This window comes from Apis cerana, linkage group LG5, assembly GCF_029169275.1.
Source record: "Apis cerana isolate GH-2021 linkage group LG5, AcerK_1.0, whole genome shotgun sequence".
Taxonomy (NCBI): domain Eukaryota; kingdom Metazoa; phylum Arthropoda; class Insecta; order Hymenoptera; family Apidae; genus Apis; species Apis cerana.
Genome location: NC_083856.1, coordinates 12,356,029 through 12,369,930, shown reverse-complemented (window position 1 = coordinate 12,369,930; position 13,902 = coordinate 12,356,029). Strand labels below are relative to the sequence as shown.

Below are 13,902 nucleotides of genomic sequence, written 5' to 3'. Positions count from 1 at the left end.
TAAATTGATATATGTGAAATGTGAATTTCTCAATCACACATCATTTCTACATTCGTATATTTCGGCAAAATGATTATTTTTCAATGATTCTAAAATTTAAAAATTCTTCGAAATGCCACACTTTTTTTAATTCCATAATATTACTTGCTAATAAGAAAATTTATGGATAAGAAAAAAAACATAACAAAATTGATCGAAATTGTACGCCAAAAAGTCAAATCTTCAAATATTTCGTGTAGACCAACTTAATAGCATTCTCTATGAAGAAAGTAAAATTGAATTAAACGCGCACACACACAAATAAATCTTCATGTAGTTTGTCAATTTTCAATGATATTTTGCCAAGCATGATTTTTACGGCTTATAAGCCAAGGTTATGCTTTGATATGGTATTGAAAATGTACTGTTAGGCTAGGTAATATCGGCGTTTGTAAGGTAGGATCACAGTATTAATGTGGGATGAAGGAACGATCCATCGATCGTTCCTGAGCGGATACAAAAGAAAGCTTGACGCATCCCGATAACCAATAAATGGCTACATCAACGCAGGTAACCGACGAACAGCCAGTGTACGCTCGGTGGGCTACTCGGACCTTTTCGTCCTTAGTAAGAAGGATATGTGGGATGTATTAAAGGAATATCCTGCGGCTAGGATCAGGCTAGAAGCCATTGCAGTGAAAAGATTGGAAAAATACAAGAGAGCTCCTCTCGAGAAAGGTAAGAATATATATATATATATATATATACATATTGTTAATTTTATAACCTAACAAAATTATCCAAACAATTGATCAAACAATATTGTTTATCACATTGTCCATTAATTATGATTGAATCATTTGAAATTCGAATACTATGGTGGATAATCTGAATTGGGATAAAATTAAATAATTAATACTTACTGCGTAGTATTGAAATCACTTTAAATCGTCACCAATGTTTTTCGGCCGAATGACACTGCGTTACTAACGCTCCGCAAGTTTCTCTAGCTATTTTCTAATTGGCTAGAGCGGCGTGGATCTTTATCCACTCAAAATTGCGCGAAAATTGAAACATTGTTACATTAATTATTTCTATAACATGTATTATATGTATAAAAATATAAAAAAAAATAAATTTATAAAATTAATTTAATATAAAAATTAATCAAATAAAAAAAGGATTTAAAAAAACTTTTATTTACACATGTTCAAATTGATTTAAATATTGATTTAAAATTTATCACTCAAAAATTTAAAATATTAAATAGAATTTAATAACAAGAAATTTATAATAATTGGCAAAAAAGGAAATAATGAAATTTAAAAATTAATAAATTTTCTATTTATATTATATTATATTGTTTCATATTTTAGCATATATACGGCATATATATTTTAGCATATAACTATATACGGTCCTGAATATCAATACTGTTAAGAATATACATAGTGGCATCTACCAGTGGTATTATTATAATCGAGTGATTTATGATCTCAAAATTTAAATGTAATTGCTAAACTAATTAATACCAAAAGCATAAAAAAATTTTCGTGATAAAATAAGATATTCAATGAAAATATTTTCGGTGAAAACCAATCAGTGTATTATATTTGCAAGAAATGAGTGTCCTGTCTACAAGTAATTCAGTGTTATATATACATATTTAATTCAATAAAATTCGTAAGTATAATTTTATAAATATTTTCCTATCTTTGTTTAATAATCTGAATTATTAATAACTATTTAAGACGGAACACAAATCGATAGCTAATTGTTTTGTAAAACAAAAATTAAAAATTTTTTACATAAAAATTTTTCAAATCATGATTCACAATAATAACCTTAATGTTAATCCAGAACTTCATAAAGTAGAGGTTAGAAAGGATCTCGCCACGAAATCGAATAAAGAACGAACAAAAACATTAAAGCCATTCTCAAAAATCTTAATCTTACTGTGTATCGGTAACAAACGTGTCTAAACCATGAAACTTTAATTAATTAATCCGAAACTTGAAACAAAACAAATGCAACTCGTCTTCCTATTCGCGGTTCTTTCGTGTTGTTCTTTCGCTGAAAGAAAGTTACGAACGGACTTTCGAACCGGAGAATCGTATCGTATATACATACATGCATATGTACGTGTGTACGTATCTACTTCGAGGCGGTAAAGTGTAATACATGTGGACACGTATACATGTGTTGGAGCGCATGCGCGTGCTCGACACTGCAGTGACTGCACAATGAGAAAGGCTGTGGCTTAATTAAAGAAGCTCGCGGTGGTGAAAATGAGAGGCGGTTAGACGTCATTGCCGAAGCGCAACTGGATCTGCAAGGCCTATTCTTGAACAAAGGACTCGAACACAAAACAAAGCGAATAAGCTTGAGACGAAATTTGAGAAAAAAAAAAGAAAGATAAAAGAGAAAGAAGATCGCACTCGTGAATCAACTCGACGTGGAATAACGAGGAGTTCGTTCATATGTTTCAACTTTATTGCGCTTTGCCGCAATATGGATACCGTTGTTTGAAACGTAATATAAAATTATACGTTGATTTGGAAAGAAATGTATCTTACGGGGATGTATATTATATAATTTTCAATTTAACTTTACAAATTAAGTTTTTCGATAAATGCCTATTATAAGATTTGTTTATAAAAGTGTGGTGAAAAGTAATAATATTTCATGAATAAAAAATTTTAATTTCGTTTCAATTTGTTTATTTTTATCTCATATTAACAATTTTTATAAAAAAAAAAGAAAAAATAAATAAATACGATTTTTACCGCAGAAATAAAACAGAACAAAATTTCTATAAAACTTATTCGAGCGATATTAAAATTAAAACGCATTAATTCCAGTTACCTTAAATTGTAGGACACAGTTTTTATATTCAATTATTTTCATTAAAACTGGTATTACACGCTTGTATATTATGCTTTTTTTTTATTAAAAATTTTATTTCTAATAATTGATTAAGAGAAAAAAAAAACATTTCTTACAACATTTCTCAATTAAAAATAATGAATTTGATAAAATGATCTACGCCCTATAAACAATTCCCTCAACACGAGAAGATTCTTAATTCAACTAAAAGTTCCATTACAAACAACATTGCTTCCCCGAAAACGAACTCGATACATCTACCCTGACACATTTTACGACTACGATACAAACTTGCAGCTGCAATGGGTCGATGTCAAAGCACGCCAGGACTCGTGGAGTCACGAGGTCGTATACCATTGGAGGAGATGTGGGTTTCGCCTGTGGATACGAAGTCCACTCACGCGTACTCGACCGGCCACTCGTTGTTCTCCCCCAGCCCGAGTCCTGTGACGTCGCGCGGTTTGGCCAGCACCAACGTCAACGCGAACAACGTTGCGAGAAGCATGGATAGTCCGATGAGTGCCACTAGCAGCGGCCACAGCAGCGAGGACCAAACCACCAGGGCACCACAATCCGCCACACAGCCCTCCACCGGCAGGCAATCCACCCACTCTGGCAAGTATTTCATCTTGAACGCCACCGAGTGGAAATATACCGCCCTCCTTCTGAATTCTTCGACCTCGATTCTCTTTCTTCGTTCTCAGATCTTGAGATTAAACGAATTTTTTCCTTTGCAATTTAATGGATGTTAAATCACGAAAGAATCTTGCTCCTCCCCGAGAATTGAACTGCTCGATGCACGGTTTGATTTACCGATTGGCTCGTGTAAAAAGACGACGATCGACAGGATTTGTAAAAACATGATATGAAACTTTGTATAAAAATGAATTGAGAACCTATTATGACAATATTTTTTTCGAAGAATATTATGATATTAAAAATAGATTTTATTTTATGCATATTTAATTACATTTGTTTTGTTTGAACTTACATTTCTTTGTTTATCTTAAATCTTAATAACTTATCCATGTGTAAGTGATAAAACGCATTTTTTTATAAAAATTCATATCGATGTTTAATATACGATATTTTACGTAATGTAATAGACGAATTTGCGTAATTGAATAAGAAAATAAATGACAAAACGCATAAAATACATATATAATGCAAATAATATATTTCGAATATGATAATATCGAATCCCTGTCATAAAATGGTATTACTCATAAGTGATTAAAGGGTTATTGGCTCATACATTTTAATCGTAAACATTTACATTTCAAATAACACTGCTTTCCACTTTAATGAAGCAACAGTTTCAATTTGAATTATTTTATTTTATGATATATTATTTTTATTAAAAAACAAATTAATTTATATAATTGAATATAATTTATAAAAATGAATATTAATATACGAATATTACATATATCGGCCAAAGTATACATATATATTATATTTTTAATTGATATATATTATATATAGAATTAATTGATTGATAATCTTCTAGGAATAACCTGCAACAGCATGACGCAATTAGTCGGCGAAGGTGCCACACCACTTTTAGGCACTAACGAAGCTTTATTAGCCGAAATTAAACGTCTTCGAGAACGTCTAGTTTGTTTGGAATCTGAAAATGCTGCGATGAGTGCTAAACTGAATCAACAACAATGGGAAGTAGAAAATCGATTGGCCGAAATCGAGATGCAGATTTGCGGTGCTAGCTCGTCTTCCAGTTTAGAAGATAACAATGAAAGAAATCGAGAAAGTATCATTTAACAAGAAACAAGGCCGCGAGAGCGCGGCAAAACAAAAATAGGGCGAATACGACATTATTTGTCCGAAACTACGGATGATAGGTAAAGTATTTTGCTAAGTATGTGAATACATAAATAAATAATATTAAAAGTAATTATTTTGGAACGATTTTTATAATCTTCTTTCGTACGTGTAAATTTTTTTTATAGATATACAGCAGATGATCGAGAAGAATTTGAAGAAGCTAGAATCTCTGGAAGATCTAGTGATACAAAATCAATAGGTAGCCTCAGTCAACATTTCTTTGAAAGTGACGAAGATGAGAAATATTATGGTACTTGTAATGGTTATGTTTCTCAGCCTGGCAGTAAATCAAACTTATTGCTATGCAGTGAATGTGATCAGAAAACTCGTACCTGCACATACAGGCCACAAACACCTGGTTCTTATAGTAGTAGATACGTCGAGGAACGTTTTGACGAGCGACTTCAAGAACCAGGAACTTCTCGCGCATACAAAAGCCCAATTCATACATCTTCTCCTCGGTTAGTATATCATGATCAAGATTATAGTGGTCAATCATCTTCACCTAGATCAATTTATCGTGATCAAGAATATCAAACTCGAAGAGGTTGGTCAAAGAAATATGAACAAGAATTTGATCGAAGAGAGTATGAAGACAAAGAATTAAAACAGGATGATGATAGTCCTGTTTGTGAAGTTTGTCATGGAAATGGTCATATTGTTCAATGTGAACATTGCGATTTTTCTAGCGAAGGTGATTTAATATGTTTCCGATGCCAGAGTGATGAAGGTTCATCAAATGGTCAAAGTTGTCCTCGTTGTGAGAAAAATGAAAGAATATTATCAAGCAGATCGCAAAGAGGAACATCATCCAGCGATGAGGGAAAATATCCAGTAGATGCTGTAGTAAAAATACAAGTTAATGATCATATGATTGATGTAGATTCAGATGAGACACCTGAAAGTGACTTATCGAGTAGTCATCATCATCAAAGGAGTACAATGGAACGATTAGATACTATTGTTGAGGCAAAGGGAGACACTGCCAGTGAAAATGACGAGGAAAATGGGGGTACAAAGTTAAATGGAACTAGTAGTGCAAGATATCTCAATTATATGATTGTACTGTTTCTGTAAATAACATGGTTATGGTAGCTGCAGTTGAGCTATGGATTATGTTGGTAAATGGAGAGTGTTGTTTCGTTGAAGCTATCAATTAAAAAATAATTTTTAATCCTCATTATAAACTATTATAACACTTCTTATTAAAAATATAATAGTTATGCTACATTGGATTTATAAACTAAAATTATAATACAAATCTAATATTTTCTTCATTAATGTTAATAGACTAGTAATGAGATTATAAATAGTACAAGTAACAAATATCGAAATAAATATTTCTCAAAAAATTTTTTTATAATGCAATAAAAATTAGTTGAAACATTTTCAAAATAAATAAAAACCAAGGAAACGTTAGATTGAAACATTTTACACTTTCTTATTATACTATTTCAAATTCTCATATTGTGTGTAAAATTTCTAAACGATTTATACTAAAAATTTTGGAAATAAACTTACTAATATTCAACAACGATACTCTTCATTTAAGTCGAAGCATTTTCAAAAGTAAAATTTCGCTGCACGAAAAAATCTATTGATTTTAACGTGTCATAACTTTTCAAAATGTTCCGTACTTCACAGATTGCTTGACATCGAAATTTGTTGCCGTATGATATTTTCGGCGCCGTAGCTCAACTTGCATGTAAATAAACTGCCAAAGGAACATTCATCCGTATATCGTAGGGCCGTATAGGTTAATAGGTAACTCGTAATGTTTAAAATGCTATATGAGAGAATGAGAAAGAAAGAAAGATTCGAACGAAAGAGTGAAGAGAAGAAAGAGAGAGTGAAAGAGGGAGAGATATTATATTACGTTCAACACGCGCAGTGTTGCCATGAGCTGAGATCCGTAATGCAACGATCGACACGATTCCATGCGCGACTTTTAGAATAGGTTTGTGCAGAAATCGTGTTTATTTTAATTTATTGTTATTATTTTTATTGTTTCCTTTTTTTAAATTTTCTAAGAAAATTATATTAAATTTGATGTTTATTTAAAAAAGTTTCATAAGTTTGACAATTAAATTAAATGAAAAAGAAATTAGTTTGTCTATTATACACTATTTACCACGTGCAATTATTAAAACAAATTGGATATATTAATTGCAAATACATGGATTATATTTGCTTTGTAAGTATTTCAAAATATTTTAATTATCAACAGATAAAAGATTTGTACACAAACCTGACTAACTCATGTTCGGGACCAACTAAAGCCACCATCTGCATGACTGCTTCCGATTTCTGCTTTCATTTCCGCTCATTATTTTTCATATATTGTTTTCAATATTCATATACGGAATACGAAAGTAGTATAAACGATTTCCATATGCATCTCGCTTATTGTGAAATTATTTTCATTTTAATGGATATTAAGTTAATTGCTTCCGATTAATAGAAGAAGTTTAGTACAAAAATAGCGCTAAAACTTTTCGTAAAATAATTTACACGATGAAATTGAATCTTACTAATATACACTCTCATTTTCTTATACATTTTTCCTTTCAATATACCAAAATCCAAATAGATAAAGACTACGGACGTGAATATAGTACTTACATATATATTTCGACCAGAATAAAAACATTCATAACGAGTCGTATTATCATAATTGAGCTTCGAAAGTTCAATTCAGATGAATGATGATATAGAATTCTTTGTCCTCGGATTAACGAACTATTATTCTTCGAGGGCCTTAACGGGACCGAATTTTTCCAGGTATGAAGAATCGAAATGGGATCACAACTTCCCTCCCCTTTTTCCCTTACTTTTGACATAAATTTCATAATAAGAATAAAATTTGTTTAATTATTGCCAATGCAATTTCAGTTATAACCTTCTTTAAGAAAATTAGGAATTATCAAAATATTTAGAATTTTACAAATTTCTAGTTACGATTTTTGAAGATATAAATATTCGAAAATTAAAACTCTTATTGATATATATATATTTTTTTTTTAAATTGTTTTTCATCATCGATATTTATACATAATACTTGCATAGATACTCATTAAATATTACAAATATTTAGTTGCGGGGGAAATGAACAGACTCGACCGTTTATATTATAGAAAAAAAAATAAAGATGAAAGCGGAATAAATTCTTCGAACTACAAAATACGAAACGATTTATAATAAGGATAGCGACTTTTTTAGTATTTATAAATCATTGAATAGATTTTAATAGTTAAATTTTTTTAACATTCACTTTCCACTTTGTAAGTAAACCGCACATAATATCGCTTGGAACGGGAAAAGATAAAAACATTTCGATTTAATAATGAACGAAACCTGTAATTTCTAAAGGCAGAAAAGAGAAAAGGATGCGCAGAGTATAATGCATAGTAATCTAGTTATCTTCGAATAGAAAGACGTATTTCATGCGAAAGATTTTGCGGGATTCTAGACTTATATTATCTGTATGATATTCACGGCGATAGACATTATCAAGAATAGATCGCAAAGTCTAAGGGAATAATTAGTAAGATATATCGATATCCAATAACCTAACCTTACCTTGAAGCAAAAATGTAATAACTCGAAGGGATAAGAAAATTATAAAAACATAAAAATTTTCAAATTGTGCAGAATGTATAATTTCTTTATTTACATTATTATTCACTTTTTACGAAAAATATTTCCTCTCCATCACCATAAATAATAAAACAATTATTTTATCTTTACGATTCGTTCGTTCTATGTTCGTCGTATAATTAACTTTGACTTTTCTGGCAAGTGAAACAACAACATAATATTTATGTATACATATTATCGAGTTAGTCCATATTTGCGACGAGGTATACGAGGTGTACTATTCTACTGCCACATTTTAAAACTAGAAAGAACTTTGGAATCATTGAATAACCTAGTCCTATATACATTATCGCAAGATACATCACGCATAGAGAAAACACTGGAACGACTAATCTCTCTTTCTCTCTTCATTTTATAAAGTTTTATACGTGATAGCGTTTATTCCTGATCAAGTATTGATTTATTCGCATGACGCGCAACGCTGTAGTATCCATTTTGATTGTGGGTGCAATTCGAGATATACAGGAGCATGGTTTACTGTGACTGTAATAAAATGGAGAGAGAATGCCCGGTCGCATTCGAATAAGGAAAGGAGTGCGTTTAATCAGCCTTACTTATACAATTATTATCTACATTATTATTATAATAAATTTATAAGCATGATTTGTGTATATGTATGTCGGCGTACTTTTAATTACAGCCTTGAGAGAATGCTGTGGACAACGATAATCTCTGAGCAACGCACGGCTTGGTAATTGTATGTTTTTGTATAATTATCGTTGTTGCAATAAGTTTCGTTTCGTTTTCGTTGCCTCGACACACTCGTAACGTTTATAAATGTAAAAATTCTAGGCTATTTAAATGGCTGTGATACGTGTACGTTCATAATTAATTAATTAATTAATTATTATTATTATCTTTTTTTTTAATAAATAACTAAATACTTTACTTTATTAATATGATTTACTTTATTATCGTTTATATCATTTATTTATCGTAATCCGTGCATCGACGGAAGATATTTTTTTTTTCTTTTTTCTTTATTTTATCATTTAGCCTTGTTGCTCCGAGCCTTCTTATTTCATAATGTAAAATATTTCCGAAACACAGCATTGAAATTGCTGATTCGAACAATTTATGAACTTATCCAATATTATAAGCCTTCCGATATCTTATCACGTACGAATATCGTTTCAGAGATACTAGATTTAGTAGCTAGATATTTTAGGCCCCCATCTTTATAAATAAAAGTGTCTTATTGTGCAAAGAAAAAAAGGGAAAAAAAAAAAATTTAAAATCGTAATTTAAAATCGTAGCTCTTCGTTCAGTATAACGTAATTTACAAAGACGTATTTATTACTTTCTACATTTCTTATAAAATTATTATATCGTTTATTCATCGATTGCCGTCGAATTGAGAGCAATGTATTTTGAAGAGAATGAAAAAAAAATACGAAATAAAAATGAACTGAAATAGAAAAATATATACCAGGATGGTGCGGTGAAAAAAAGAAAAAGAAAGAACGATGTAGTGTCTCTGAAACTTTTGACGCGAGCCAGGAGTAAATTCGACGATTCGCGATAAAATTCGGGTTCGCTCCTGCTCGCCATAGTTTTTATTCGATTTTGAGAAACTCGAATTTACACGATCGATATAGAAATATAATAATTCTTCGAGAAACGAGATTCTTAATAAATAAATCTCCTCGCGACTGTTTGCATGAAATATTGATTTTATTGAGATGTTTATCGGTGTTAAAAAAACGAGAGATGCGTTGCAAGGGGCGAACAGGCGTTTATTCGATACGACGTGGGATGCGACTCGTGAAAGTTTGTTAAGTGAGTCAAGTCCGCGTCAAGCCCGATCTTCGATCGATCGATACCCGTTACAGCCATTCGAATTAATATCTCGTGCATGGAAACCGACCCTAATTCGCCTAATTCGTATCGTTGTGTCTAATTCGCGCGTGATGTTTAATTTCATTTATTATTATTATTATTATTATCATTATTAAATGAGAGATTTAACAAACAAGAATCGACGATTCGTATCGTTCAATCGTTGTTGTCGAGAATCGAGAATTTCTCTGATCATTTTGTGGATCATTATCTCGATACGATAAAGAAGTTGAGCGCTATAAATTTTATACACGCGCTCGACGACGATGATGATGATGATGATGATGATATTAATTGTTATTAAATGTTAAATATATTAATTAGAGATTATATAAAATAAGGCCGTTTGATTGTAAATTAAACGTGTATACATCCGTCGTCTTGTTTCATTTTTTTCATGAAATAAATGTCGGTCGATTTGTAGCCCTTCTCCAACATTCAGCAATGTTTTTCACTCGTGTTTTAAATTAAAACTATTTTCTTCCTTTTTTTTTTTTTTTTTCATCTAATGTGTTAATCTGTCTAACTCGATAAATATTTCTCAAATTTTTCCACGACTTCTCTATAATAATAATAATAATAATAATATACTTAATGACTTATAAATACTTAGCTTGTATTATTTTTCCACAAAATGATTCAGAAAATTCTTCGTTTCGATTGGAATTTATTAACATAATGATAATATTAAACCAATCCATATCTTAACGATTAATTATATAAATAATATAAAGAAGAATATGTTTGTTCAAATTTTTTTTAGACATGATCCAAATTATTCTATTCATATTAGCCAATAAAATACACACACACACACACACACACACGCAATTTATTCGGCACGCGTTTTAATTATAATGAAAGTTCTAGAAAAAAATTAGAAAAAAGCTCGAGAAAGAATATACATACATAAATCGATAAAATTTCAAATTGCTTCAAATTTCACGATCGGAGAAAATATTTCGAGCTGAATACGGTTCGATTCAGATATCGAAGAATTGTTAAAAAGAAAGAAAAAAAATAATAAATTTCATTCCGTATTCATCGTTTTTCGCTACCTCGGTTTCTTATCTCTCAGTGCTTTAACGTTGAATAAGCTATCCGAATAAAAATAAAATAGAATAAAATAAAATAATAATAATAAAAAAAAAAGAAAGGGAGAGAGAGGAAAAAGAAGAGGCGAGTCTCTTAATGAATGGTCACTCAGGAATAAAGTTATAATAACAGTTGCGATATTATTGAATATATTAACATTTAATGAACAACTTTTTGTAAATAGGAGTATAATTATAAATATAGATATATAATGATAAAATATACAACATGATAATAGTATGAATAACGTATAGGGAATACGTGCAGGGTTGTATGCAAAAGGTGTTCGTCGGATCGGAGTATTTCTGTGAACGAAAAAAAAAAAAAGAAAAATGTATAATCGATACAAAAAAAGAAAACGCGCGAAAACATTGAAAATTCCAGGAAAAAAATAAAAATCGGAAAAGAAAAAAACGTGAAATGTATGAATTTAGTTCAATAATTTTTCTTACATTTTTAACATACAACATTTCTTCGACTTGACGCCTGAATTACGTTACCCTGCACACAACTTTAACGATTGCCCCAATAAAAGATAACAAGCCTGCGAAATACCAATGCGTGAATGAAGAAATAAATGTGTATGTGCATATTATGAGAGAGGAAGCGAGAAAGAGTGAAGAACGAGGAAGAAACAGGAGAGAATGTAAGAGCGTGGACGGTTATTGTGAGAATCTATACTTCCGATTATAAAGAATTGACCAAAACGTCGGCATTAAGGTAATAATACGCAACGTATTGTATTATGTTGATGATCGTAAAGTGTCAACAAAAAAAAAAAGGGGGGGAGGCATCGACCGAGTCAACAAACGGGAATCATAACGGGAATAAAATTTAAAAATAAGAAAAAAGGGGGGAAAAAAGCGATAAGAAAACAATATCACGATGAGACACGACTGTAATCATACCAATTATCAATTAATATACTCGTATACGAGTATATATATATTTGCGTGTGTATCATCGACATACATACTCGAGCATAATTTATCTCTACCCACGCGAATATGCGTGAAATTTTTTGTCCATTTCTACACGTATATCCGTTTCCTCCTCGACGATAGAAGTTATTTTTAAATTTTCGAAACTTAGCTACGCCGCTCCCACGTGCGAGTGTCTGTACGATCGGATGTCAGTAGGAATTCAGAAATATAAATAGACGATTGAAGTTGGCAAGATGTTTTCTTTGACAACAACCCTATGCCCATATTTGGAAAAAATTTCCCTTTTCTTTTTCTCTACCCTATAAATCGCGGATAATATTCCGCTCCTCGGAAACAATTGTAAAAAATTCAAACAAATGCGGTGTAAATAAATAATCAAATCTTTATTCTTTGATAAGAAATATATTATAGACTAATTATCAAGATTAATTACTTGCTGCATATATTTCTATATTTTTACTGTACATTAAAAAGTGATATATTTACAATTTAATATTGTTAAACTTAAGAAGAAGGTATTTTTTATTTACAGTTTTTGGTTATAAATGTTTTGTATTTAATTTATATATGGATATATATATATATATCGATAAATAACACTTTATCATATCTATGAGGCAGTTTAGTGTCATGTATCATAAACGTATATATAACAGAATGAATGTTTCATAGAAAAGGTATTTCAAAGGTTAAAAACGCAGATTGCGCCATTTGACGAAATTTTTTTTTTACGTATCTTTTCAAAATTTGACTCATTCTATGAATAAATATGAAAAATATAAATAATTATAGATTGTAGAAATGAATTAGAACTTTATTCTTATTTATATATTGTTCGAAATACAAAATAAAAAGATAATCTATTATTTTTTACATAAATAAAGATAAAGGCAAGTTTTCAAAATCTTAAGAATATTTTTTGCAATCGATATCATTATCGGTATCATTTATTCTCGTGTACCAAGAAAATGACGTATTCGCTCGTTATTTTCAATGAATCATTCACCGGGCAGAGAATATGATTACATAATATCTCGTAATAAACTATAATTCTTTTTTGCATATCGACAATATAAAATAAATGTTTTTTGAATTCATTGTTGTGAATAAACTCCTATATTGAATATTATACTCATAATTCAATACTATTGTTATTAAATATTATTAATTTAACATAAATATTATTAAATGTTATGAAATGTTATTAATTAAATGCGATAATATTAATTTTTTAAAGAGTAATATACCAAAAAAATCGAAATAAATAACATTATTAAAAAATTTAACATTATTAAAAAAAAAAATAGGAAATAAAATATAAAAGATTAAAGAAATTGCATTATATTATCGTTGGTTGGTTACCGTATTGTAACAAATCCAAAACTGTAACGAAACGATTTTATTATGTTTCACGTTAAATAATGAATGAGTTTAAAAATTAAAAAAAAAAAAAAAATTAACTATATTAAAAATTTTCAAATTTATATTATAAAATATTGAAAAGTTCAATTTTATACGCGTATTAAACGTTACATAAAGATGTTGTATAACTCTATTATATTGCCTACGAAATAAAAGAATAAACCTACTGCATAGGAAGATACATATGTACATGTACATCTGGAAGCATTACTATTGTATGTCCCGGAACAATATCATT

General features: G+C 30.0%; 1 protein-coding gene and 1 long non-coding RNA gene across 4 annotated transcripts in view; one reads left to right on the top strand and one right to left on the bottom strand.

Moving 5' to 3' along the window:
* The window catches only part of LOC107993551 (uncharacterized), a 41,283-nt gene extending 40,262 nt beyond the window's left edge, over window positions 1–1,021 (bottom strand). For all 3 annotated transcript variants that reach the window (XR_009829834.1, XR_009829835.1, XR_009829833.1), the window contains exon 1: window positions 903–1,021. This is a non-coding gene — a long non-coding RNA (uncharacterized LOC107993551). The remainder of the gene's footprint in view (window positions 1–902) is intronic.
* The window catches only part of LOC108003278 (cyclic nucleotide-gated cation channel alpha-3), a 105,593-nt gene extending 93,119 nt beyond the window's left edge, over window positions 1–12,474 (top strand). The window contains 4 exon segments of the mRNA XM_062075396.1: window positions 550–717; window positions 3,163–3,480; window positions 4,376–4,724; window positions 4,833–12,474. Coding sequence (XP_061931380.1) covers window positions 550–717; window positions 3,163–3,480; window positions 4,376–4,644 — 755 coding nt within the window. The 3' untranslated portion in view covers window positions 4,645–4,724; window positions 4,833–12,474.
* Window positions 12,475–13,902: the final 1,428 nt, after the last annotated feature.